Below are 25,844 nucleotides of genomic sequence, written 5' to 3'. Positions count from 1 at the left end.
CAAATCGTTAGAATATGGAGACATGGAGATTTCTGCCCGACAGCAACAGATGCTGTATATTATGCAGCCCTTAGAAGACAGTGAAAGAAAGAAGAAATTAACCGTGTCAGGTTTTATAGAGAATTATATTGGTACAACGTGGGGGAGGGCTGACTGGGAGGACGTGAAGCTGTCATTCAGCACTGATCAGCACCAATAAAAAAACAACCAACAATAGTCGCTTGTAAAACTTCACTCTACCAAGGAAATACAAAAGTAAACAATGATAGCAATGGAACACACAATACAACCATTATTATTAGTTCTTTTTTTAGAGGGGAACAGGAGGTCAAAAAGTGATTCTAGAATTGGGACAGGGTTTATTTTTTCCTCACAATTTGTATTTGTTTCATAAAATGGTAAAAAACAACGTTAATATACACACACTGATGTAAACAAAACAAAAAGAAACAAAACCATTTTTTAATGGGCTTTCTTTAAAAAGGTAAAATTACAAGATTGACATCACTGACGAACTGAGAACAAAAATAATTAGGTAACTGGTTAATCTCTTTCAGTTAAAAACGGGGAGACAGAGGAAAAAAGGTGGGTAAAGCCATTTTGCGTTAAACCACTTAAACCTCATGCATCCGTATTGTGGAGAAAGATTTATTAACAAATAGCAGATGGAGAAGCTCAAGTGTCGCAGTGCGACGCGTTGTTGTGACCTTGTCGATCGTCCATTTTCTGCACCGAAAGCCTTCGCCATAATAACAGAAAAACACAAAATACACTAGTATAAAGCCCTGCGGGACTCCGCTCAACCATATATGCTGTTTAAGTGGTTTAATGCGGGCGGACAGAGACTATACAACGTCACCCCAGTCAGGGTCCAACGACACAAAACAACATAACAGAAGAGAGAGAGACATAGACTATTTACAAGACTGACGCTTTTCTTTCTTTTTTTCCCTCAGTTATCGTTTCGACTCGAACATCATCATCACAAAGCAACACAATGCAACAACTCATAGCTGATGAGGACAATGTACTAAGTCAGGTGTGTGTGTGTGTATGTTTGAGTCTGTGTGCATGTTTGCATGTGTGTGCGAGCGCGCACGCACGCGCATGTGTAACAGTAGGAGCGTTGACGTTGTGTGAAAAGTTCAAAAAGTTCAATGTTCGTTATTTTTATGCGTTTTGTTTTTTCTTTTCTTTCTTTCCTACATTATTTCAAGACGTTCCTCTGTTCACAGTCCTCTTCACTCCTTTGTTTTGATATTCATCTTCTCCTGGCTGGTGCCTTCTTGCGACCCTGGAGAAGAAAACCACAGGATTATCATCTACGTAGTGCAGGGGTCTTCAACCAAGGACCGCTTAGCCGAGACAGAGATGAAGCAGGGACACCCAACTGCATAGTGTATAAAAGTGTTGCAGACTTTTTCATAGCTCTGATCATTAATGGCTTCATATGTTCCATATCATAATCATGAAAATATATTTTGGAAGCAGACATATTTTTCATCATGATTGATTTGTCTGCATTTTCTTAATCTAAACATAACTTCTTGGTAGGGATGGAGCTTGAAACTTAAAAATAATAATAACGCTAACAAGATTATCGAGTACCCGGTATCAATAAGCTCTGGGTTTATCGAGCATAGCGGCCCATGATGTCATGTTGAAACAATCAATACAAGAGGCGATCAAGACAAATCGAATCGCCCAAACTGGCACAAACATGTTGGTCTAAAAGTGTATTGATACCTGCCAACCAGCGCTGCCTGGGTAAACTAAATTACGCAATTAAATGACGGTACACACATTGACCAGGTAATTGTTTCTTCAATATTATTTTCAAAAAGTAAAAACGTCAATTGCCTTCCATCTGTAAAAAAAAGAATGTATTTGAAGGCCCTAGTAAAATATACTGGTTCTGTTCAGAATTCATTGTCGTCTTCCGTCTTTCCACAAAATAATAGAAAATGCCTCGATACTGCCGATAGTGAGCTTGATAGGAACCCGATTCGATAAGCCTGATCGATAATGTAGGCTACTTGTTATCAACAAAAATTAACGAGCCCAATCCCTACTTTTTGGTATTTGATTTTGTGTACCAACCTTGGGTGTTGGCTCCTCCTCCTGCGGCTCCTCCTCTGACTCCTCCTCTTCCTCCTCCTCCTCGTCTTTAGCGGCGGCCGCCTTCGACCGCCCGGCGCGCCTGAAAAACACAAACAAACCTCCATTTCAGCACCCATTTTCTAGGAGTTTGTAAGACAATGTTTATTTTATTTTATTTTATTTTTTATCCCACGATTTTGTAACCCAGTTTTCTTTTCACCCAGTGCCAATTATCTAATGTAATCCTGGGCGCTACACTTCCTCTGCCAACCTGGGGGCAGCGGACTGACCTCATGCCTCCTTCTATGCATGAGGAGTCCAAGCTGCTTCTTTTCACCTCACAGAGGGGAATTTCCCCGGCCGGACGTAGCGCGTGGAAGGGACACGTTATTCCGACCAGTTCCTTTCCCCTCCATCAGGCGCCCCGGCTGGCCAGGGGGAGGTAGTTTTAGAGACCAGGATTACTGCATGTTTTTGTGAGGGTATCTACCCTAGGGGACACGGGGAGAACATGCAAACTCCACACAGAAAGGCCCTTTCGCCAACCCCCGCCTCGGGTATGGGCACTGATGACGCGGAGGAGTGTAAGACAAATTCTTCACACACACAAGCTTGGGCAAAAATATAACAATATTAACATATGTTTTATCATTCCGATAAAATAAATAGTCTTAATAGAGACATACAGCACCACCCACTGGAGCAACAAAGATACTACAGTCTCTCTTGACACAAAACAAGCTCAGCTATTTGTCTTCCAAAACATGCACTCATTTATAAGCCGTTATGTGCTTTTTTACATTTTATTATTTTAATAAAATGTCTAAATTGAACAAAAGAAAACAAACATTTTGATCTTTTTCAGACCCGTTCCAAATCCAGAGCAAAGCCTTATGACAAGACAAGAATCAGATGGAGTCTTACGTGGGTTTCTTGGCGGGAGGCGTTTGTGCTGATTTGGGCGGACGTCCTCTCCTCTTCTGGGGCGTCGACTCTGCCGACTCTGAGCTGATTTACAAAAAAACGAGGTAAATGACAACAAGGTCTGTTAGTTACAGGTCTGTAACACTGAGTGTACAAATGCATTAAAGGTAGGCTAAGGGCCGATTCATACTCTTATTTTAGAGCCGAATAAAAGTCGGCCAATGTGACGTCATTTGAGGTTCGGGGGGGGGGGGGGGGGGGGGGGGGGTACCGTCCTAAACTCGGCTCTTCGGTGCTACTGAAAATTTCTTACGAGCCGAAATCATTTCGGCACTACAGCGCCGAAACAGCGGTAAAATAGGAGTATGAATCGGCCCTAAGTGTTACCCCATTTAGATTCTAAAAACACCTTCTAAATCCTGACCTACGTTTTCCAAAGTTTTATTTATTAAAAAATTACAAAATAATTATGTTGCTAATATATGTATATAGCAACAACAACCAAAAAATGGGTTCCCGTTTTGAAAATGGTAAAAACCCCAAAATGGGTTCCCGACGTCCTTTTCTGATAGTAATCATTGGTATAGAACAGGAGTCTCTCCGTCTCTTTATTAATCAGAAAAAGATCATGTCAGAATACAGATTAAACAAGGGAAACTCTAGTCTAGAGCTTTAACCCTACATTTCAATGAACAACTGAATGAGTGTGTGAGTGAGTAGATGGAAAAAGTTACCTTGGCGGTTGTCTCCGTGGAGTCCGGGCCGGACGACCCGGCTTGGCCTTCACCTCCACCGTGTTCTCGCTGCTCTGGTCCTCCTCTTCCTCGTCCTCTGCCGCTTCCTCCTCTCCTCCCTCCTCCTCCTCCTCCTCTTCCTCCTCCTCCTCGGGGGGCGGAGCCGCCTTCTTGCGCCCCCGCTTCCCTTTGGGCGTGGCAGGCGTGGTGTCCTGGCTGGGCGTGGCGTTCTTCGGGGGCCGCCCCCGCCTCCCCCGCTGTTTGGGCGGGCTATTCTGCTCGTCCTCCGGGTGGTCGTCGCCGTCGTCCCATTGGTCCTCGGGCTCGGCCACAGACGTGGGCGTGCTGTTGGCCGCCGCCTTCTTGCGGCCACGCTTGGGCTTGTTGTCCTGGTCGTCGGCGGAGACGGCCGCTCGCTTGCGGCCACGAGTTGGTTTGTCAATGTCCTGCGGAGGAAAGAAACCAGATTTAACTTTGATTAAGTCATGCTGTGTGACTTTTTCGAATAAATTTAAAAATTACTTTCCATGGTATTTATGCGTTTTTAAACTTCTGTTAACAATAGGGCCACATATTGTAGTGTGTGTGTGTGTGTGTGTGTGTGTGTTTTGTTTTTTTTTGTATACAAAGCTTGTCATTAATCAGTCCAGCGGTTTGGGAGCTTAGCTCTGGATAGTTGGACATGCATAAAAAGTAAAAGATAAGGTTCAAGTATTTTAAAGAAGAGTGCCAGCACACAACAAATGTCCCTTTCGCATGTTTTATTACAAAAAAAAGGAAAAGGACATTTGTTGTGGGCACTTCCTTCTTTCAAATTCGTATTTTTGAGCCTTGCACCTACAAGAATATACTCTTCTTGTCTGCTTCTGCAGTCTTTGTTCCTCAAGGTTCAAGTATTTAACACAAGGCCTTTCTGTGGCTGGTGTGACCTGATCATGGTTTGTGGTTGGATGTTGTGCACTATACCTTGTCAGGGCTCTTCAGACTGATGTCCTCGTTCTCACTGTGGTCCATCTCTGTACTGTCATGTCTGCAACAACAGTATTCATGGATCAAACCTACTCCATTATGAGATTTGTGAAAACGGTGAGTAAGGGCTGAGTCTGTGTCACCATGCTGAGTGACCCAACATTTCAGCTCTGAATGCTACAACTACATAGCCTACAAAATAAATACAAAAACAAACCAGTGGAATTTGCATCAGCATAACATAAGCTAAGCAGTTGACACATTTTCTTCTTTTATGTATGCGTGTTGACAAAAGCTGGGCACATACATATCTTTTTTGAGATTTGGGGACTATGAATTGATTCAGCATGAAGACGAAAGCATTCTAAATACATATACGCATGGATTGATCACTGGTACAACTACACCACCCCATAGACATAAACGTAGAGATTCCTTGCAAAGCATTTGCCTTCATGAGCGGAAGCTTGTCAAGCATGCGTAACATAAGTCCCGGAAAAGACGCGCTGTGATTGGCCAGTAGTCACTTGAGTGACAGCGAGAGGTCGCATGAGTGACGTCACTTGGGCAGCGACGCAGTATGCCTTCAGCAAATGCCTTCAGCACTTCTAAATAAGAAAGCTGCGGAGAACTGTTGCTTTGTGTTCACTCTTTAATGTTTTCTGTTAGTAATCCCCCCTGGCTCTGATCTTTGTTGTTTGTCTTGTTTCGTATTGTAATGTATTTTCATGACAGTTATAAAGATGTAAAAAAAAAAAGGGAAAAAAAAGCCTTCAGCACTGCACTTCTGCTTCTGAAAATGAGGCATCTATTTTTTTAATATCTATGCACCACCCTCTGAGCCGACTTGGAAATGAGCGGATTTTACGACCAACGTCCGCCAAGTTCATGAATTCCACACGTAACGTGGGAATGCTCATAAATGTCCGTACGCTCACGTTATGAGCGTAATCGACGTTGTGAATCTGGCCCTGAGACAGTCTGAGGAAGAGACTCCAAACGTCACAGCTTGTGTGTGCAATAAATCATCCGTCTCATTGGGAGCCCTCAGGCAAGCATTGTTTCTTTTCCGTCTTCGTACTGTTCCGATGGCAACCACAAGGTTCAAACCCGGGGCTCCCCCAGAGTTAGTGTCCAAGTGTCCTTGAGCAAGTCATTGAAGCCTAATAGCTCCCGATGTGCTGGTTGGTGCCTTGCATGGTTTGCTCTGCCATCGGTGTATGAATGTGTGGGTGAATGTAATGCACAATCTATGTAAAGTGCCTTGGATAAAGACGTTGTATAAATGCACCATTTAGGTTAGATTGTGTGTTCAGTGTACAGGTGTGAGTTTAGGTGTACCTGGTCTTGCTGCGTTGTGGGGAGCTGGGGTCAGACGTGGAGTCGTCGTTGCTGGTGGTCTCCATGCGAGAGGCTTTGCTCTGAAGCTGCTTCCCTGCCGAGGCCAGAGGTTTGTTCACCGCACCCAGTACGTTAGCTGCCTTAGGCTGGACAGACAACCACAGGCAAGGGAGAGATTACCATTAGGGTCCGGGACTACAGAGAACACCATGTGAGCTGGTGACAGGAGAGCTTTGGATAACATGTCTATAGCGCTCGCGCACACACTGTTCAAATCCATCAATAATTGAGGTGCTCACTGCTCAAACATCCTGTAATCGGTGTTAGTAGCACATATAGATTAGCTGAAACAATGTAAAAATTGACTTATAATGGTTGTTGTAACGATTCAACATTGGGCTAAAAATTATCGTGTGGTCAATACAATCAGAAGGATCAAATGTCTGGCGTTCCTTTCAAAAGTTTACAGCTTGAAGCGCCCAGGGCGCTGTACAAAAAAAGAAAAAAACGATGGTCAGCGCTAGGTCATGTTGATTAGGTCTTAATAAACACGACGTTTATACAGTTGTAAATTGCTTTATTTTGCGAACACCGGCTGAACATGTAAACATGGTTCCCTCCACATTTCACAACTGGAAACCCGCGCCCACTGCGCATGCGTATAACTCCTAGTGTCCGTTGCCGTAAAAGAAACTATATAGAACTGTCGTAAAGTGTACAATAGAGAGCAACACAAGTTAACAATCACCAAAGAGAACCAGTGAGCGGACTGAATGAACTGTAGGGTTTTAATGAACGCAATAGCAAGACGAATAACAGCTTTTAGTTTACCTTTCCTGGCGTGAAGAAAGCCTTCATCTCGGGTGGGAGATAGTTCTTTGTGTTGCTGACATTCTGAAACGGGACAAAACAATGCAGACATTAAAGCTGCATCATTTTATAAATAGTCTCCATCGTGTGGAAAGTGGAAACCTCACATGTTTCATGATTCAAATTAGCAAAGTAGCAGATCTACAAGCTCAAAACTCAACAGCTTGCAGATTTGCTACTTTTGATGGGGTTTTTTTGTGATACTGTAATATGATCAGGCAGGTCGAGAATCTATGAAAAAAAGGAAAAACTAAAGCTTAGAATATGGAGCATATCTCCATATTCTAACCTATTTTTTCCATAAAGGTTTCTGCCAGACAACAGCGGAGGGGAAAAAAAAGTTTTCCAAATTTAGGAGTCAGTTGGCCTGGCACTCAGTCTGAATTTTCATTTCGTTTCACTTCATTATTCAGACTGAAAGAAACACAGTCAACGAGCGCTACTAGCATGTAAACAAAAGGGTTAAAATAATTATGTCGGATGATGATGTTTATAAAACCTCTCGTTTCTGTAAAGAAACTATTTATCGGTCGATTTAATAGCCAGATTGATATGGTCGCGAGTCACCGCAGTGGGGGCAGCCATGTTTGTTGTTTGACGCCGTCGAGTGACGGGGCTGATGGCCAATCAGCTGCATGCGATCAGATATTCGATCGAGACTGACGCCGCCGTAGGCAGCGTCACCAAATCTGAAACGCCAGGACATATTATTTTAATGGTAGCGATTCAGGGCTGGAGCCAGTCCCCGTTTCCCAATAATGTTAGAAGTAACAGGAGGGCAGGACAGGGTCTTTGGGTGGAGGGACCTACCTTTTCTGGTTTGGTGAAGTAACGGGAGGGCAGGACAGGGTCTTTGGGAGACTCCAGGCTGTAGGTGGTGCTCTTGGACATGATTATGTTCATCGCTACGTCACACACCGTGTACAGTTTCTGCCACAACACAAACACACACATAATATTTGTATATCAAGAAACGTTTTCAATATTAAAAATAAATAAAAACACACATTCAAATCTCAATGGGATAGCAGAAGAGTCAGTATACCTCGTTGATCTTGGGGTCGTTGGGCGCCTGGGCATCCTTGGTATTTTTGATGTTCTCAACCATCTTCCTGATGAAAGCGTGGCTGTTGTTCTCATTCTTTGCCATGATGATCTCCAAGACAAACCACAGAGACCTAGACACACACGCACAGTTCTGGAGTTGAAACTTTTATTCGGTTCCACATTTTAAAAGCGTCGGTGAGTGACCTTTTATGAATGGATTATTAGTTTATAAAAAAAGGGTATCTAGTATATACCCTACCGGAAATACAGTGAGAACCACTGCTCGACTAAATCACACAACAATACGTACTCTTTGATTTCCTTGAGCTGCTCGATGTCCTGTACTTTGACGTAGTCGGGGTCGTGGACCAAAATGTGTATGGCATAGGGAACCACATACTCCGGTAGGAGGGAGAAGAGCTTCTCTGTTGAACACACAGATAATATTAAGCATTTTGAAATATTTTTGAAAAATCGTGAAAATATTTATTTCAGAAAACTGGAGGATTTAGAAGATTTTTTTTTTTTTAAATTTCGAGGTCAGGCCTGAATGGGTTAAGCATTTTGTGTGGATGACCGCAGATGACCGCCAATCGCACGATCATGAGAACACCAGCCCAGCACTGTCTACAACCCGCATGTTTGTGGGGGTTGTGTTTTTTTGCAGCCCTTCGTTGTCATAGCAACTACCAATGGAAAGATAATTGTTCTCCTTTCAGTGAGGGCAAATCATTTATATTATCCACTGAGAGAGGGCGATAGTGGATAGTGTTGTTAACAGTCGTGGGAAGGGAATGCCATGAAAGAAGCAGCCATAGCCAAAGCTAAATATAACGTTTGTGAATGCACACAGGACACTTCAGCAAACATGGGTGGGTGGATGAATTCAAATTGGAGGAAAATAACAAGTCAATGTGCCTTCTTTGGTAGAGAACAATAGCAGTTCTAGTGTAAGTCAGTGTGCCTTCTTTGGTAGAGAACGATAGCAGTTCCAAAATGAGCAGCACAATAGTGGTCCTTATTGTGTTTTATTTTAGCTTGTTGTGATGCTATGACGTAATTTCATGATTTCCATTGATTTTAACTCATTTACCATTATCTGATGTATTGCTTGTATGATACTACTAGCCCTTTAATACCCGTTGTGAAATACTTGTGGCCGCGGGGGGTACGGCACCCTGGGTGCGTTTTCGCATTTTTTTATTCACCAATAAATTCATTATTAATTATTAATGTGTAAAATTGAAAAAATGGCTTCGTTAAGGCATTGACCATATTATTATGGTCAATGCCCGTGTGAAAAGCGGGAGTGATTGGTGCAGGCGGTGATGAGCTACGGAAGTGTTTCTGACACATTCAGACAGACAGACATTTGGTTAATTATTCTAGTAGGAGCTACGGAAGTGTTTCTGACACATTCAGACAGACAGACATTTGGTTAATTATTCTAGTAGGAGCTACGGAAGTGTTTCTGACACACATTCAGACAGACAGATCATATATCATATATATATATATGATATATGATATGATGATGATAGAGGGTATGCACATGACATCATCGTACATGGAAACTATGCGGGAACGCCCACTGAGTGTCAAAAAACTACTTTCTGGCCTTGACAGCCCATTCATCCAAACAGAAAAGTCCTGTCTGTCTGATTGCATTAAACAATGTTAAACTCACCAACATTGCAGCTGTACGAAAAGCTTATCCTCTAGTTTTTGTTTCATAAAAATCCACCATAGAAACGTTATGAGCTACTTTCTGTCAAGAAATGCCCTGCATTAAATTATTTGTCAGAGTTTGGAAGTGCTTGTTTTCAATAACACAACATGTTGCTGCCTCCTGCATTATGTGACATTTAGAAACAGGTGGTACGCAGAACGGTTGAGTGATTTCATGCTCCCAAACTCCAACACTCCATGCTGCTCAATGTTTTGCCACTCAGTCTAGATGAGGGGGGGGCGTGTGCATACTCTCTTAGTAATGGGAGGTTAATGCGTTGCACAGGACGCTGGCTCCTTACCGCTGACGGCGGCGTGCTGTTTGAGGTACTCCCGCCGTATGTTGACGTTCTTCACCAGACACTGGCGTGCGTGTGCCCGCCGCTCCTTCACGGGGTCCTTGGCACACAGGGCGAACACTGCCAGGTACTCCAGAGGGAGCCGCAGGCGACACAGGCCCCGGTGGAGCTTCTGCGAGTAGCACTGACGCACCTGGTAGCACTCGTCCTGAGACACAGAGAGGAGACACGTTTAATGAAATCCTAATATTACCAGTCAGAAGAGGAAGAGATGAGGAAAGGAGGATTTTGTTATGCTCAGGGGAGCATTGGAAAAATCTACCCACTGTCTAACCTTTTACATGTATATAAATAAGCTACATTTGGTCCCAGAAATGTTTATATTTCTTCTTAAATTTGGTACAACTGTATAAATTATGCATGAATGTGTTTTCTGCTAACGCTTACGGTCTTGCTCTGAATTGCCTGCTATGTGTGTTGCTTACTGTGCTAACCACATTGCTCTAGATTCTAATTGTGTATACTTTGCTTTTATTGGTATTAATTGCTTGCAAGCTTTTATGTTTTGTTTGTTTTAATGGCCATTTTAGCATTTAGTTCCAGAGATCATGGCTGAGACTATAACCCTGTCACATTTACAATTATGTCAGGTGCACCGTCCCTGTGAAAATGATATGTATCCGAAATAAATACAATTCATAAAAATGGGGAAATTAGTGGATGGGAGGAGAGCAGGAAATCGAACTCTGTGCTGCGTGTGTGTGTGTTGCTAGGGGGTTGGGGTGAAAAGAGGAGCTGAGTGCTTAAGTGTCATCCTGCTGGTAGGCAAGGTAATGCAGTTTTATTTGTACAGGACATCAACAACAAGGCAATTCAATGTGCTTTACACAGAACATCAAGCAACGGAAATGCAATGGTAGTCTCCCCTCTGTTATGTTTTGTTGTCACAAATATCCCTTGTGGACAATAAAGTTTACAGATATGTGGTGGACCAAAATGCTTAATAATATGTTATGTGTCATGTTCCAATGCCAAAAACACAATTAAGTCGTTAATCGCAATTCTTTGTGTGAGAATTAATGGCCTGTTTGTAATTTGTAATGGTGACAGCCCTACCCGTCAGCCACTGACTGACCCAACTACAGGTCTGCGTTAACTTGTGGGTAAGCCTACTTAAGCAAGGCCAAGCGAGCACACCCTGACAGGAAAGCAACGCTCTGCTGGCTGTGTAGCAAAAACCTAAAACAACAAGCGACAGAAGAGGAAAAGAAAGAAGAGAAGCTCTGTATGCGTGTGTGTGTGTGTGTGTGTGCTTACGTTGATGACCATACCACAGAGCTGGTATTGTTCCAGGGTGATGATCTCATGGTAACATGGTTCCTGGGCCAGTTTTAACAGAGCACACGCTGCTGCCAGCCTCAACCTAGACATGTCTGGTTTACTGAGAGAGGGGGGAGAGAGAGCAAGTATGAACAGTGTGTGTGTGTGTGTGCACTCGTGCGTGTGTATAATCATGATTATGTTTGAAATTATTTAAATCAGTGGTTCCATTTTTATTTTGAGGACCTCCATAACTCCCAAGAGTTACAGACCAGGGTCCATTTGGTTCCATTGTGTACCCTCAAGAGTGACAGGCGTGGAAGGGTCCATTTCGTACCCCCCTCAAGCAGGCAGGAGAGTCCCCGGACCCCACTTTAAGAACCGCTGATTCAAACCACTCCAGCCCCACTTTATACGGTGGTGCTCAACATCTGCTTGTGTATGTACGTATGCATGTGTACGCATGTATAGGCATGTACGTACGGACAGTACGTATGTATGTGAGAGCGTTACCCCATCCTGCCTTGCTCCGTCAGGTCTCCATCACTGTGAAGGATGGCCGTCAGCATCCTCAGGGTGGAGTTGCCCGATTTACTCTGGTTGTTCTTCACTCCCAGCAGCCATCTGACCATCAGCTTGATGCCCTGGATCTGAACACACGGAGCAATATAACCTCCTATCTATCTCCAATGCTCCAACGTTTGTGTGTTGCGTTTGTAAATTAACGCTCAAAAAGTTCAAAACACGGCGTGAAACAATGCATGCTCATCGATCTGCTACCTTTGAATTTGGAGCGGACATATTCTAACTGTTGGTGTTTTTTCCGTAAATTAAAGCCCTACTTGATCATACGACAGCATCACACAAAATCATCAAAAGCAGCAGATCCACAAGCTACTGCTACTTTGTGATGCTTTTGAATTTGAATACTGAAAAGTAACACATTTGGACATATTAGGTTTCCACACGACATAAACGATATACATTGTCTTGTTTCCATTGGGGCAGGGTTGGAGACAGGCTATGTCCAAGCAACCAAATATATATGTGTATACTATATATATATATATTTTTAATCTATCGAATGTGTGCTTTTTGACAAAATACCAAGTCAAAGATATTGTCAACTAGAAAAAGTGCCCTTCTGGGCACAGGTCTCCACCAGGAGGATAGAAGCGTGTGTGATGTTTGGCAGGATGGATTATGAGAAATCAAACAAACCAGTCTTGATCACATGGCTATGGAGATCATGTATACCAATTTGCGTGAAATTTGGATAAAATCTGATGGAGTAATATTATAAAATGTGTTTTACATATGTCGACCTCCTGGTGGCGCTATAAAGAGCAGATGTGAAGAATTCCAGGCAAAGGTTTTTCCTTGGCCTCTAGGGAGTGTGCATACTAGGTTTTACACAGATCATTGCAGTTATACTGTAGGTAAAAACACTAATCGGCCAGTTATAGCGCCACCATGAGGTTGAACATTTTTCCAGTGGCATGGGGCTTGTGGCAATGTGCATGCAAAATTTCACGGAAATCACTAAATGTGTTCATGATTCGCAGCATTTTGTTTGAAACGGAGCAATCCTGCGAACTTTGGAAGCCAATCTTAGCCAATCAGGATGGAGTCTGAAAAATCTGAAAGACCCGTTTCGTTGAATGGCTCTAGAGACTGTGTGCCAATTTGCATGATTGTCATTTTGGGCTTGTTTTCCACCAACCAGTACTGGTACCAGTGGGATGGGGAACCAGCAAACCTTCCGGCCTACCTTACATTTTTTACCAGTGAGTCAAGTTGATTACATAAGTAGCTAGCAGGGGGACTCAACAAACACATGGCAACAACCACCACCATGGCAATCTTTGTTAACAAGTTGGCAGTGGATATTAAGCCGTAGGACAAGATTGCTAAATGGAATATTATTCATTCTAGCCTCAGCTGTTTTCCCTTAGTGCAGACAGAGAGAGAGAGAGAGAGAGCATAGAAAGACCTTTGCCAGAGTTTCTGGGGACACCTCGTCATCTGGGACCCACAATTTAGTCGTCTTCTTTCCTGGGATCTGCAGAAAAAGCAGCACTCGTTAGAAGAGTTTTCTTCCAACAAAAGATTCTATAATACACTTAAGATCCTTTAATTTCCTAACTACATAAAGCCCTTTAACAGTTTTATTTATTACAATTCAAATATAATATGAAAATATAATGCGTATTAATCTAATCATTTTCTTAAAGAAACAAACACAAATGTGAAATGTTTCATGAGTTCATTAAAGCGAACTGGGATGGCCGCTGCAGTGCGTACGTACCCTGTCGTTCATGAGCAGGTCCTTGACGATGAAGTTGGCCACCAGAGACTTGAGCGGAGCGGCAAACTGCTCCGGGGCCAGCAGGGCCAGGTGTCCCAGGGTGGTCAGGGGTGTGATCAGCTGCTCCACGTTCCCAGGGTCCAGGCCTTTGTGCAGCGGCTGGATGGAGAGAGGAACCACAGGACAGGCTCATTGTTAGGCCACAATTATTACATGGGTATACAATTATTAACCCATTTTGACCTGAGGTCAGATTTAAAAAATGTCTTCTACATCCTGACAGTTTTCTGAAAAAGCTATGTTTCTATGTCAGTGGTTCTTCGATTTTTCAAAAATAGCAGACCTACACGCTATGAGCTTGTAGATTTGTTATTTTTCAATAGCTAAAGCACAACAATCCCACCAAAAGGGATTCCCGCCCAAAATGGGTTAAATGTGGGTTAGGGATGGTTATTTGTCTTATCTGCCAAGTGGAATTTGTGGTTATGAAGCCTAAAAACGAAAACTAAATGAACACGTTACTGCCCAGCCCTCTAGGTGAGGTCCTGGCGCTAGTTCCAGAGAAATCTGCGAAATAAGTAACTTCCACCCGAGCCGGAAGTGATGTAGTCTGGATCTGTAGTGTAAGCCTAGGGAACGGAAGGACGATGGCCCCCCATGATCAGCGCGGCCCCCCATGATCAGCGCGGCTCAGATTAACGTTTTAATAATAATAATGCATTATATTTGTATTGCACTTTTCATTCACAGGGAATCCCAGAGTGCTACATGGTTAAAAACATATAATCAATCATAGAAGGTTAAAAACAGGGTTATCAAAATGACAATTCAACACGAAAAGGCCTTCCGAAACAGGAACGTTTTTAGGCCCGTTTTAAAAGATTCAATAGTCTGCGGCACTCTGGAGTCCATGGGGAGGCTGCTCCATAGGCGCGGTGCTGCCGAGCAAAAGGCCCGGTGCCCCGTGGTGGCATAGGCTATTAACATGGCATTTTATGCCATTCTGAGAATAAATAGAATACCACTAATAACCCTGTGCACGTGTACCGCAGATTATCATGTAGGCTGTTTCTACTACAATGAGAAGCCTATGGATGCTAGGCTAAGATGACCTTAATAACTTTCCATGAGAGATCGAGGAAAGCACGGAATGTGTTTAAAGTGTATTCATATTATGTTCAATTAAATTGTTAATCACAAATCAATGTCAACTTTAATTTGTAATCGTGCACAGCCTGCTCATTGTCAACTATGACTGGGGTACATACTAATGGAACTGCAACTAAAGCAGTGGTGAAACCATTATTACAAATAAAATAAATAAATACGATTCTGCATTGGAATTTTACATTTAAAAGAAGATTGGATTCTTTAAATTCTGTAACTGGGAACCATCATTTTGCAATATTCGGTTATTTAATTAATTCAATTCTTTGGAATTTGAGTAGTCCTAACTTCGGTCTTCCCTGTGTGTTCTGAATTGGCTGGATCTTGAATGAATGGCCTATTCAGCATGCTTTGCTTGTGCTGTATCGTCTAATGAGGTACAAAAACATGGGAAGCGCAGGGTACCTTTCATCAATTTTCTGCATGATTTACCACCCCAGCCTCAATCTGTTCCTGCTGTTAGCTACCATCATGCAGGCGACACCGCGGTATCAAATGCCCAACGACCGGACCAAGAAACAGTTTCCCCAGCCAGGCTATCAGGCCGTTGAACATGGAACTGTGCCCTGGCAAGTGTTACATACTCCCATTACAATGTAGGGCGGCGTTTATGCCTTAAAAATGCTAAATCAGGGTCGCTCGGGCGACGCAGCGGTAAAGTGAATGCCCACCACCACAGGGTTTATTCCACCACGGGGTTTAATCCACCACGGGGTTTAATCCACCACGGGGTTTAATCCACCACGGGGTTTAATCCACCAGGGGGTTTAATCCACCAGGGGGTTTAATCCACCACGGCTTTAATCCACCACAGGGTTTAATCCACCACGGGGTTTAATCCACCACGGGGTTTAATCCACCGCGTTGCAACCGGCTTTGTCAAGCGTCTATACAAACATATTTGGCCCGTGTTCGGGGGAGGCAAGCCAGGCAGGTATGATGATAATTATGGCGCTTGTTGCGTGGGAGGAGTAGCACAAAGGCCCTACAACACATCCTCCCTGTGGGGGATCCTCACTGGCAGGTGAGTCAATGATACATCATCATCATCTTACAAAAATAAATGTGTCCTTGTGGTTTATTGTGGGTCCACACAGTGGAGCTCACCTCAAAGATCTGAGCGAAGTGTGTGTCTCTGCTGTTGGTGAACATGGCGTGGATGCAGTGGATGGCATACTTGGCCTGGCGAGGAGGGCCGCGCTTCGCTTTGGCCTGCAGTACCGGCAGCAGAACACTAGATGGGGAAGGTGAGACCAGATCAATAGGAGAAAGAGGTACATCTAAAGAGGCAGGTGCACGAGCCAAAAAAACTGTCTTTGTAACTTTGTAAAGATGCAAGTCAAGGCTTTATGAGGAAATCACGTGATTGCCAAAAAACAGCTGCCGTCCACTCCCATATTAATGCACTTTATCTTGGCTTCTGTGTCGCTCCAATTCCGTGTTGACGAGCATGGTATTTTCAACAGACCCTAACCAAGAACGGATGGTCTCGCTGACAACAAAAAAAGAAAGGTTTTTCGCCGAAGCACAGAGAAAACCTGCGTGTTTATCACCGATTAGGCGGTCGGCCGTACTGCATACATATTCAGTGACCAATTGAAAGGTAAGGAAAAACTAAAAATCTCCAGCAGGGGCTGAATTTTTTATTTATTTACTCGGCAGTAAATGAGTTAACCCATTTAGGAATGATGTCGATTAAAAAATAAATGTTTCTGAAAAACCTATGTTTCTATAGCAGTGGTGCTCAACCTTTTTCATGTCAAGGACCACCCAGAATTATCTGTATTTGGCCACGGAACCCCGTCTCAAAATATGTTGTTTCAGGGACTCCCCAGAAGCAAAGATTTGAGAAAAAATGTTCGCTCTGAAAGTACATATTTTCAAAGATTTGGGCCAAGATTTTTCAAAAATAGCAGATCTACAAGCTCATATCGCGGCACTCAGTGCCTCGCTATGAGCTTGTAGATCTCCTATTTTTTCCAATGGCTAAAGTATAAAGTTAAAACACCAAAAGAGGATTCCCGTCCTGAACGGGTTAATGGGTTTGAGAGCCAGTGGAGTGGACGGACTGGACGTACGTTTTGATGTGAGGGAAGCTCTCCTCCATCTTGCTGCCGGTGTTCTTGAAGATCTGCAGCGCCGCCTCGGCCACCTTCTCGTCGTCCATCTTCAGACAGCCCAGCAGGGACTCGAACGTCTCCGCGGAGTGGAACGACACCGGGTGGGTGAACGACAACACCTGACAAACAACGGCACAAACGCCATTTAGGGGTTGCAACAGTTAAAGCTGCACTATGGATCTTTCCTCGTGTGCCCCAGATTTGAACCCGGTTTCCTGTGCACGTGCCGATTTTGTTTCTTAAATAATTGAGCTAATAGAGCGAGCCTGTCTGCTTGCTCAGAGGATAAATCTAATCTTGACCATCAAGTCAAAATGTGTCAGACCGCGTGTCAGATCATGTGAAAAATGACCTTTGACACGATCTAAATGTCTCAATAGAACAGCAGGGAGACAACATACAACCATTGCATAGAGTTCCCTGATTTTGCTTAGCATGCTGCTTTGCAGAATTAAGGAAACACTTCACCACTTTTCAACGCATCTTCATATAATTGGTCCTCACGAATAGTCGTGATAAAATAAATACAAAATAAATCTTTTAACTGTATTCCATTTGTTGCCATAAATGGTTACACATTTACTTATAACGTAAGTGTTCCTGAATGAACCCCATCTGTAATGTATTAAATGGGCTGTGTGTGTGTGTGTGTGTGTGTGTGTGTGTGTGTGTGTTGGTGGTGTGTAGCTGTGTTACCTTGAGTAGCTCCAGTCCTGCTCTGATGGCCTCGTCAGTTGGAACACCTTCCTCTTCATCATCAGCGGTACCCTCTATTGATTTATTCACCTGCTTTATAAGGGCACTGGTACGCGCACACACACACACACACACACACACACACACACACACGATGGAGCCATCAAAAAACGCCTAGCACTCATAATAAAATAATAAAACAGAACATGGCAGACATGTGGACAGCAGGAGCCAGGATTCGAACCACCGACCCAGGGATCATTGGACGACCTGCTCTACCTCCTGAGCCACAGCTGCCCTTTACCTCACCCCAATTTAAGTCCCCCGTTCACTTCCATTGAGCTCATTCCCCCCGAAGCCCTACAGACTAGACCAGAAGTATGACTTCCGGTTTCGTCATCGTAACGTGATGGCGTCGTCACCAGGTCTGCAACAAATCCGCTGTTTCTTTTTTATTATTTTTAAAAGGCGAATTAAACGCATTAAACAAATAGCGGGTTTCACATATTAAGCAGCGCTGATTGTTGGATTAAACTATTTAAACAGGTAGAGATAAGAAACACAGAAACAACAAAGTAAGACCAGAACAACACATACCTGATGGACTCTGTGTCGATGTGGACCGGGGCGATTCTCTCCAACAGGAACTTCACCATTTCCAGGAAGGGGTTACTGGGCTGCTTGGGACTCCCTAGTTTCTTAGTAATGTCTCGCTGAGGACAAACACACGCAAACACGGAATCATTACGTCCATTTGTTATCCATATAAGTCATACACTGTAGTGTAGACTCAGGGAATAAAGCTGAAAATGTAATGAAGATGTTTAGGTATCATTCTAATGCCCCGCCTATTCTGGGCGTGTACATCGGCTGTTTCACCGAAGTGATTCAGTGTTTAGTGGAAAACAGTTCCAATCAATAAGTTATTTTTAACCACTCTTGTTTTTATACAATTACATGTTAAATTAAATGACGTAACCTCCAATTTATTAAAGTCAATATTTTAGACAAATTATTAAAGTCAGCATTTTAAATGAAACCTTTTTCAAATGAACCATTTAAATGGAATAGATACGTTTCAAATCAAGTAACGATTTAAGCACTTGGAATAAAGAAAGATAAATAGCTGATCCTTGAGCTTGTAGATCAGCTCTTTTCTAAATAGGATTTTAAACCTTTAACATTATGGTGAACCATGAATTGTCCACATTTTTAGTAGTCTTTTAAATTCTTAAATGTAAATGATTAACAGTTTTTATGTTGTCTCATTCTTTTGTAATTTATACTTAAACACAAGTTAATTAATTCCCAAAACACTGTCAAGTGTGAACACAGAACCCAACACACACAATGAATGTGTTCTACAATATGTTCCTTAAAGCTGCTATAAACAATATGTCAACATTTTAATGACTTTTTTTTTCTTTCTTTTTTGTATTCAGACAGCCAGCAATGGGTAGAACGCTCCCCCCCCCCAAAAAAATGTCTCTGTGACACATCTAGGGGGCAAATCTGCATTCAAAGATATTCCTAGAAGCTTTGTCATTGGTCCAAAAAAACCCGGTCACAATGACTAACCAATCAGGAAGCAGACAGTCAAATCGACCTAGGAAAATCTTTGAATGCAGATTGTGGCCCCTAGATGTGTCACAGAGACTAACGTTTTTGTTGGGACCATTCTACCCATTGCTGGCTGGCTGTCTGAATACAAAAAAGTCATTAAAATGTTGACATATTATTGCTTATAGCAGCTTTAAACCGACTTAAATAGTAGTCAAACCATGAACATATTAAAGCAGTATTCCAAACATTCAAGTAAATAAACATTTCAACAGACCATTGTTTGAATGGCCTTTTATAGTCTTCAGGTGCTCCTAATGAGCAGTAAGAACTCCACTACGGAGTTCTGACTCAACGCCTAGCACAGAGCTCTGGGGTGCACTCACCACACACACTTCGGCCTGTTTACAGGAGCAGGACGGGCTGACCAGGGTCTCCAGCTGGTCTCGGATCCTCTCGTCGTCATCCAGCACCTGGGCCAGCTTCTTCACAAAGTCCTGGGCCTTGCCTGGGTCTGGAAGGTTCCCTGAACACACACACACACACACACACACACACACACACAATGACATTTCTTTTGGTGAGACAGTAGTCATGTAATTCAGGTAGATACAATACATATTTACAATATTAAGGCATTAAGTAGCTAGTAGGGCATTAACACTAACCATTAATTCTTCATTAATACTTCAGCCTACTAGTGTCACACAAAAGTGGCTATGGTAGCTAGGTATTTATCCCTTTTAAAAGTGAACGTGGTTATGTCTTTCTGTGGGTTTTATAAATACTGAACCAAGTATTAACAAGAGCTTGTGGCTAAATAATAACTATATTGACTGGATATAAAGTACAAGGTTGCCAACCTACCTTTCAGCAACGGTATACTATTTTAGATTTGATGGCAAAGTGTGTGCTTGTGATTGTGTGTCACTTACTTGTGATCACCATCACCTTGGCGAACACAGCTTTGCTGGATGTTTCCGACTAGACATGATGTTGAACACACAGACAAAAGCGCAAGAAAGAATTTAAGAACATGAGTCATTATCGATCGATATAGCAGCTTCAGATAGTATTCAGTCACCTTCCCCTTTTCACATCAACTATTAATAGTATATTTCAAGTCTATTTCTTTAGTCCAAATCTATAAGCATAGAATAAAACCCAAGCCAGAACTTTCAGGCCCTACACACAAACCCTGTGTGTGTGTGTGTGTGTGTGTGTGTGTGTGTGTGTGTGTGTGTGTGTGTGTGTGTGTGTGTGTGTGTGTGTGTGTGTGCGTGCGTGCGTGCAATTATCCTGAACAGCCCAAGTTAATTGAAGGGAAACTTGACATGGGTAATGAGTAACCCACTGATCCCCGTGATCATATCTGCATGCAGAGCAGTGCTGTTACCTTGGGCTGTTTGACAAGGTCCAGCAGGTCTTTGACATGATGTCTCAACATGTTCTGACATTTCCACATCTCATTCAGAGCCCTGAGAGAGAGAGAGAGAGAGAGAGAGAGAGAGAACACATTGCGTGTATCCCTGCACCGTTTACACCAAATGATCTCTTTACATAGAAATACTTTGGCAATTATGAACTATCTTTAAGTACATTCGAATAAATTGCTGCCATTTCTCCCAAATGTTTTATACCAAGTGAATGCAAAACATTGAAACATTGCCGTTAACCGTTTCAAAGGCTTATACCATGCCAACCTTTCCTATATGGATGTATTACTATTTCTGATAGTTTTTTTTTTTTTTAATGTAGTTTCATAAGATAGTCCTGCCTCTACGTTGCAATACAACATGGTTCTGTTTGCACATGTCTTTATTCCCATGTAATTGTACATGCATACATTGTTTTGTTTTGATCGTTATGTTCCACATTTGCTTTGGCAATGTAAATGCATGTTTTCTCAGGCCAATAATGAAGCTCGTAAAGAGTGGAAAGAGAATGGAGAGATAAGAGAGTGTAGATAAAAATAGCCAGGGAGCCACATGCCCAAAAGCTCAAGGAATAGAGATTAACCTGTGATGTCATGACATACTTTTTATTTGTGTTTTTCTCTATTCACTTGGTCATTAAGGTCCACAGAATGAGAGGTATGCACTGCCGGAAACATGGCGAAAATAAAGTTATGGCCATTTTTGTATAGACATAATATGTCATCATGCTTTAAGTAGCTTAAATTCAAAAATGGCCATAACTTTTTTTTCGCGATGTTTCCGGCAGAGGTCATTCTGTGGACCTTAATGACCAAATTAATAGAAAAAACACAAATAAAAAGTATGTCATGACATCACAGGTCTTCTCAAATTTTGGGTGACTGGCTCCCCGGCTAAAAGGGAGAAGTGAGAAAGCATGTAGTAGGTGTGTGTCAGAGGGAGCAGGGTGGGAGTAGAAACAACACTGTGTATGCATACGCATTTGATTGGTCAGGGGCATGAAATTAAAGCTTCCAGCTGGTTCAGTTAGTAACCACTTAAACCCCAGCATCTGTAGTGTGGGTAAAGCTTTCACAGAAAATGGCAGATCGACTGTCGATCAGCTATGTTCAGCGAAGGCTTTCCCCACAACAACAGAAAATATAGAATATGGTATTGGTAAGTACAAACTTTTGTGTATGTTCACATGACCCGATGAAGATCAAATAGATCGAAACGTGCGTATTCTACATCCGCTCATGGTAATATGGTAAATGGTGCATTTATATAGCACCTTTATCCCAGCCGCTTTACATAGATTGTGCATTACATTCACCCATTCACACACACATTCATACACCGATGGCAGCGGAAACCATGCAAGGCACCAACTAGCACATCGGGAGCAATTAGGGGTTCAGTGTCTTCTCAAGGACACTTCGACAGTAACTCTGGGGGGAGCCCGGGTTCGAACTGGCAACCTTGCGGTTCCCATCCAGGCACTCTACCCCTGAGCCACCGCCGCGAGAAAGCCTTGTATCTTCACCGTGTGGTTACAAGGGTTTTCAACACCATGTTTATTGAGCAATGTTTTGATTTCTTCTAATGTGATTATGCAAAATAGTGTGTGTGACGTGTGTGTGTGTGTGTGTGTGTGTGTGTGTGTGTGTGTGTGTCTTACTTGACAGCATTGGGGTCCAGCGTAGCATACAGGTAATATAGACACTTCATCCTCTCTGTGGTCTCCAGGTTGTGAGGAACCATGAACTGAGCAAAGATACGCTCCACCAGCAGTCTGCATGGAATAAAGCTAAATGAAATATCACCACTGAAAAATGTTTCTAAAATGCATCCATGCCACATTGAGAGCTTGTAGATCGTAACATACTTTGGCTTCTATGGAATCCAAAATACCATGAATCCATGAGTCTGTGTGCACACACAGGTTTGCATTACTATACTGGTGAGGACATCAACATTTTAAGACAATGACCAGATGTTGCTGTGTAAGCAAAGCTGGTCAATGTTCTCTCTGCGGTGCTTTGCTGTAGTTGAGACCTACGTTTCTCATTGGCTGTACTGACAAGCTATCGTCCTGATTGGCTGCCTCGTCTCTAGGCAACCACACACCTTTTGCCAATAGCCGACCTTTCAGCCATGGGATAGAAGGCAGTAGCTGGTAATGAATTGATGTCATCAATTCTTGTTTCAACCATAAAACATCCATGTCTCTTTTGAGGACCAAGAAAATTGTCTACTTCTCAAAATCTACAATACCTGTACTTGTGGTGAAATGTGGCGCACGCGCACACACAATCCATTTTACTTCTTTAACCCATTTTGGGCGGGAACCCCTTTTGGCATTACGTTATGCTTTAGCTATTGAAAAATAGCAGATCTACAAGCTCATAGCTTGTAGGTCTGCTATTTTAGAAAAATCGAAGAACGACTGCCATAGAAACATAGCTTTTTCAGAGCACTGTCAGGATGTAGAAGACATTTTTAGAATCTGATCTCAGGTCAGAATGGGTTAATACACGCTCTCTCCCGCGTCCATGACTCCATAAATGACGGGCCTCTCTCGCTCTCCCCTGCTCTCTCTCTCTCTATCAGTCCGCCTGTCATCTGTAACCTCATCAACCTGCCTTGTCTCACATTGCCGTTCATTTGATCTTGTTACAATACACAGATACTGTAATCAGGCGCTCTTCAGCTGGACTCCAACTAGGAGTGAGAACAGCCAATGTCATGCTGCTGTAACATGCAATAAACTATACTCCAACAATAAGTACAGTGTTCCTCAAGCAACGTGCAATTAAATACCAAGAGGGTACAAGAATATTGAACCCACGCACACACTCTCCATCTCTTCCCCTGCATGTATAGTTTCTCTTCACTCGCTATCAAGGTCCTCACAAGTATAGTAATACAAACACACACACATTGGGTGTACATGGAACAAAGCTAAATCAAATCTCATGACTGAAAGGTCCATGGTGACGTTTAGGTATTATCATTCTAAACCTTATATTATGTTCCTGATCCACATCAGTGGAAGGAATCACAGATTTGAGGCATTCGACTTTAACCTCAACCCATTTTGGTGTTAGCATCATGTCGTGCTTTAGCTATTGAAAAATAGCAGCTCTACAAGCTCATAATGGGTTAATAATGAAACTGTCAGGATGTAATAGACATTTTTAGAATCTGATCTCAGGTCAGAATGGGATAACCTTAACGTTACCTGTCGTCGATGGAGTTCTGGTAGTAGATGTGGAGCAGCTTGTCTTTGATCCAGGAGATCTGTTTGGACGCCTCCCGGCCTCCTTCCCCCTGCAGGGAGTACTTCCTGTAGATGGATGCCAGGCCCATCATGGCCTCCTTACGCACACGCCACTAGACCCATGGAACAAACCGTGGACATTTTAGTACATAGTCTTAGTCTTTTGAATAACACACCAGTTAGTCTTAGTCCTATTTAGTCTACTGAAAAACCCTAGTCAAACCCTAGTCAAAACTGGGATCAAAGCAAAGTGAACCTCTTCACGCACAGTCGCACACGCCACTAGACCCATGGAACAAACGGTGGACATTTATTCAGAATCATTTTTATTTAGTCTTAGTCTTTTGAATAACACACCAGTTAGTCTTAGTCCCATTTAGTCTTCTGAAAAACCCTAGTCAACAAAATGAACACCGGGAACAAAGCAAAGTGAACCTCTTCACGCACAGTCGCACACGCCACTAGACCCATGGAACGAAGCAAAAAGAAACCTTTTGTCAGGCTAACAAGTCCTAATTTGTGATTATGTGAAACAGCATGGAAGGTTTCCCCCGACCTAGTGTCTATTTCCTAAACAATTGGCACAATATGTAAAGTGGTATTATTGTTCTAAACCCTATGTTCTTGCTGTTCTACAGTCAACCAGATTGAGCCACACACACACACACCCTCTTGTCCAGGGTCCTCTCTTTGACAAAGTTGAGCAGGGCGTCGTTCACCAGCGCCAGGTCCTTCTTGGCAGCCGTTACTATGGAGACGATGACGTCATGGCGGATGGCCTCCTCCGGGTCATGTGACCTGACCTTCAGGAATTCTGTGGGAGACACGTGAGCTTGTGTACATCTGCTATACTTTTCGGCTTCAGGCTTACATAAAGATGCAGAATAAAATGAAACCAAAAAACTCATGTGTGCGTTTGTGTGTGTAAATCAATGCTATACCCGTTAGGTCTTTAGCCAGGTCTGGGTGGTTCATTAGACAGTGGCTGGCAAACTTGACACACTCCAGTCTGATGGGGACGTGGATGTCATTGAACCTGTTGGAACATCACACACACAGTTGGAACATCACAGCAGCAGCACACACACCACCCTGAGCACCAACGCTCAACTGCGCTAAAACAGTTTTATAAATCTCCAGTGACCGCCAGAGGCGGTGCTTTTAAGCACTGAATATTCAAAGGGGAACCACCTCTGGCAGTCAGCACGGATGAAAAAGAACCAAACTACATGACATGCATTCTCTCACACACACACACACACACACACACACACACACACACACAGTGTGATGCCCACCTGCCCAGGTAGCACTGCCACAGAGGTTTGTTCTGAGACGCCAACTCAGAGTCTTTGGCCCCAAACATCTTGGCCAACAGCTTGACAACCTGCAGCCGCTCGTCATTATCGTTACTCTGAGAGAGAGAGAGAGAGACAGACAGACAGACAATAAACAAAGATGTGAAGCTGACAGCTATAACAAGTCATCCACATTCAGCCGCCGTATCATTTTCATAGCTCATGAAGGGAAGCAGTTTTGTCTATCAATCAGTGTGGGGGGAGGGAGAGAGAGAGAGAGAGAGAGAGAGAGAGAGAGAGAGCGAGAGAGCGAGAGAGCGAGAGAGAGAAAAATGAAGATGCAAGGACGGAAATAGTCCAATAATGCAGAGGACATAAGAGGAAAGATATGGCAATATGTAAAGTACTGTGTTAATCAGACAGCGCATATAAAGAAGGTCGTTAGACATACCTACAGGTACATAAAGGAGATGGAGTGTTACCACCGCATGTTGTGGTGGTAACACTCCAGGGATTAGAGCTCAAACCAACCTCACGAGTACTGGAAGTTTTGACCTAAAATGTGTGATTCTGGGGGTCCCTGGCACAAAACATTTTCAGATGGGGGTCCTCTGCTAATTACATATTATTTGACATGAAAAGGTTTTAAGAACCAGTGGATTAGG

At 43.0% G+C, this 25,844-nt stretch overlaps 1 protein-coding gene across 1 annotated transcript in view; it reads right to left on the bottom strand.

The window, feature by feature from the left end:
- Positions 1 to 106: 106 nt before the first annotated feature.
- The window catches only part of pds5b (PDS5 cohesin associated factor B), a 49,357-nt gene continuing 23,619 nt past the window's right edge, over positions 107 to 25,844 (bottom strand). Inside the window, exons 9-35 of the mRNA XM_080779557.1 lie at positions 25,180 to 25,295; positions 24,823 to 24,917; positions 24,550 to 24,695; positions 23,843 to 23,994; positions 22,280 to 22,393; positions 20,580 to 20,661; positions 20,119 to 20,167; positions 19,570 to 19,709; positions 18,221 to 18,336; positions 17,624 to 17,729; positions 16,886 to 17,046; positions 15,915 to 16,041; positions 13,641 to 13,799; positions 13,326 to 13,394; positions 11,846 to 11,982; positions 11,330 to 11,453; positions 10,016 to 10,220; positions 8,296 to 8,410; positions 7,984 to 8,116; positions 7,749 to 7,868; positions 6,900 to 6,962; positions 6,069 to 6,214; positions 4,725 to 4,788; positions 3,759 to 4,204; positions 3,025 to 3,108; positions 2,101 to 2,200; positions 107 to 1,294 (exon numbers count right to left, since the gene is read on the bottom strand). Coding sequence (XP_080635683.1) covers positions 1,262 to 1,294; positions 2,101 to 2,200; positions 3,025 to 3,108; positions 3,759 to 4,204; positions 4,725 to 4,788; positions 6,069 to 6,214; positions 6,900 to 6,962; positions 7,749 to 7,868; positions 7,984 to 8,116; positions 8,296 to 8,410; positions 10,016 to 10,220; positions 11,330 to 11,453; positions 11,846 to 11,982; positions 13,326 to 13,394; positions 13,641 to 13,799; positions 15,915 to 16,041; positions 16,886 to 17,046; positions 17,624 to 17,729; positions 18,221 to 18,336; positions 19,570 to 19,709; positions 20,119 to 20,167; positions 20,580 to 20,661; positions 22,280 to 22,393; positions 23,843 to 23,994; positions 24,550 to 24,695; positions 24,823 to 24,917; positions 25,180 to 25,295 — 3,402 coding nt within the window. The 3' untranslated portion in view covers positions 107 to 1,261. The remainder of the gene's footprint in view (positions 1,295 to 2,100; positions 2,201 to 3,024; positions 3,109 to 3,758; positions 4,205 to 4,724; positions 4,789 to 6,068; positions 6,215 to 6,899; positions 6,963 to 7,748; positions 7,869 to 7,983; positions 8,117 to 8,295; positions 8,411 to 10,015; positions 10,221 to 11,329; positions 11,454 to 11,845; positions 11,983 to 13,325; positions 13,395 to 13,640; positions 13,800 to 15,914; positions 16,042 to 16,885; positions 17,047 to 17,623; positions 17,730 to 18,220; positions 18,337 to 19,569; positions 19,710 to 20,118; positions 20,168 to 20,579; positions 20,662 to 22,279; positions 22,394 to 23,842; positions 23,995 to 24,549; positions 24,696 to 24,822; positions 24,918 to 25,179; positions 25,296 to 25,844) is intronic.

Source organism: Protomyctophum bolini (genome assembly GCF_963924005.1).
Source record: "Protomyctophum bolini genome assembly, chromosome: 13".
Taxonomy (NCBI): domain Eukaryota; kingdom Metazoa; phylum Chordata; class Actinopteri; order Myctophiformes; family Myctophidae; genus Protomyctophum; species Protomyctophum bolini.
The sequence above is the reverse complement of the archived record's forward strand: the minus strand, read 5'-3'. Positions and strand labels throughout refer to the sequence as shown.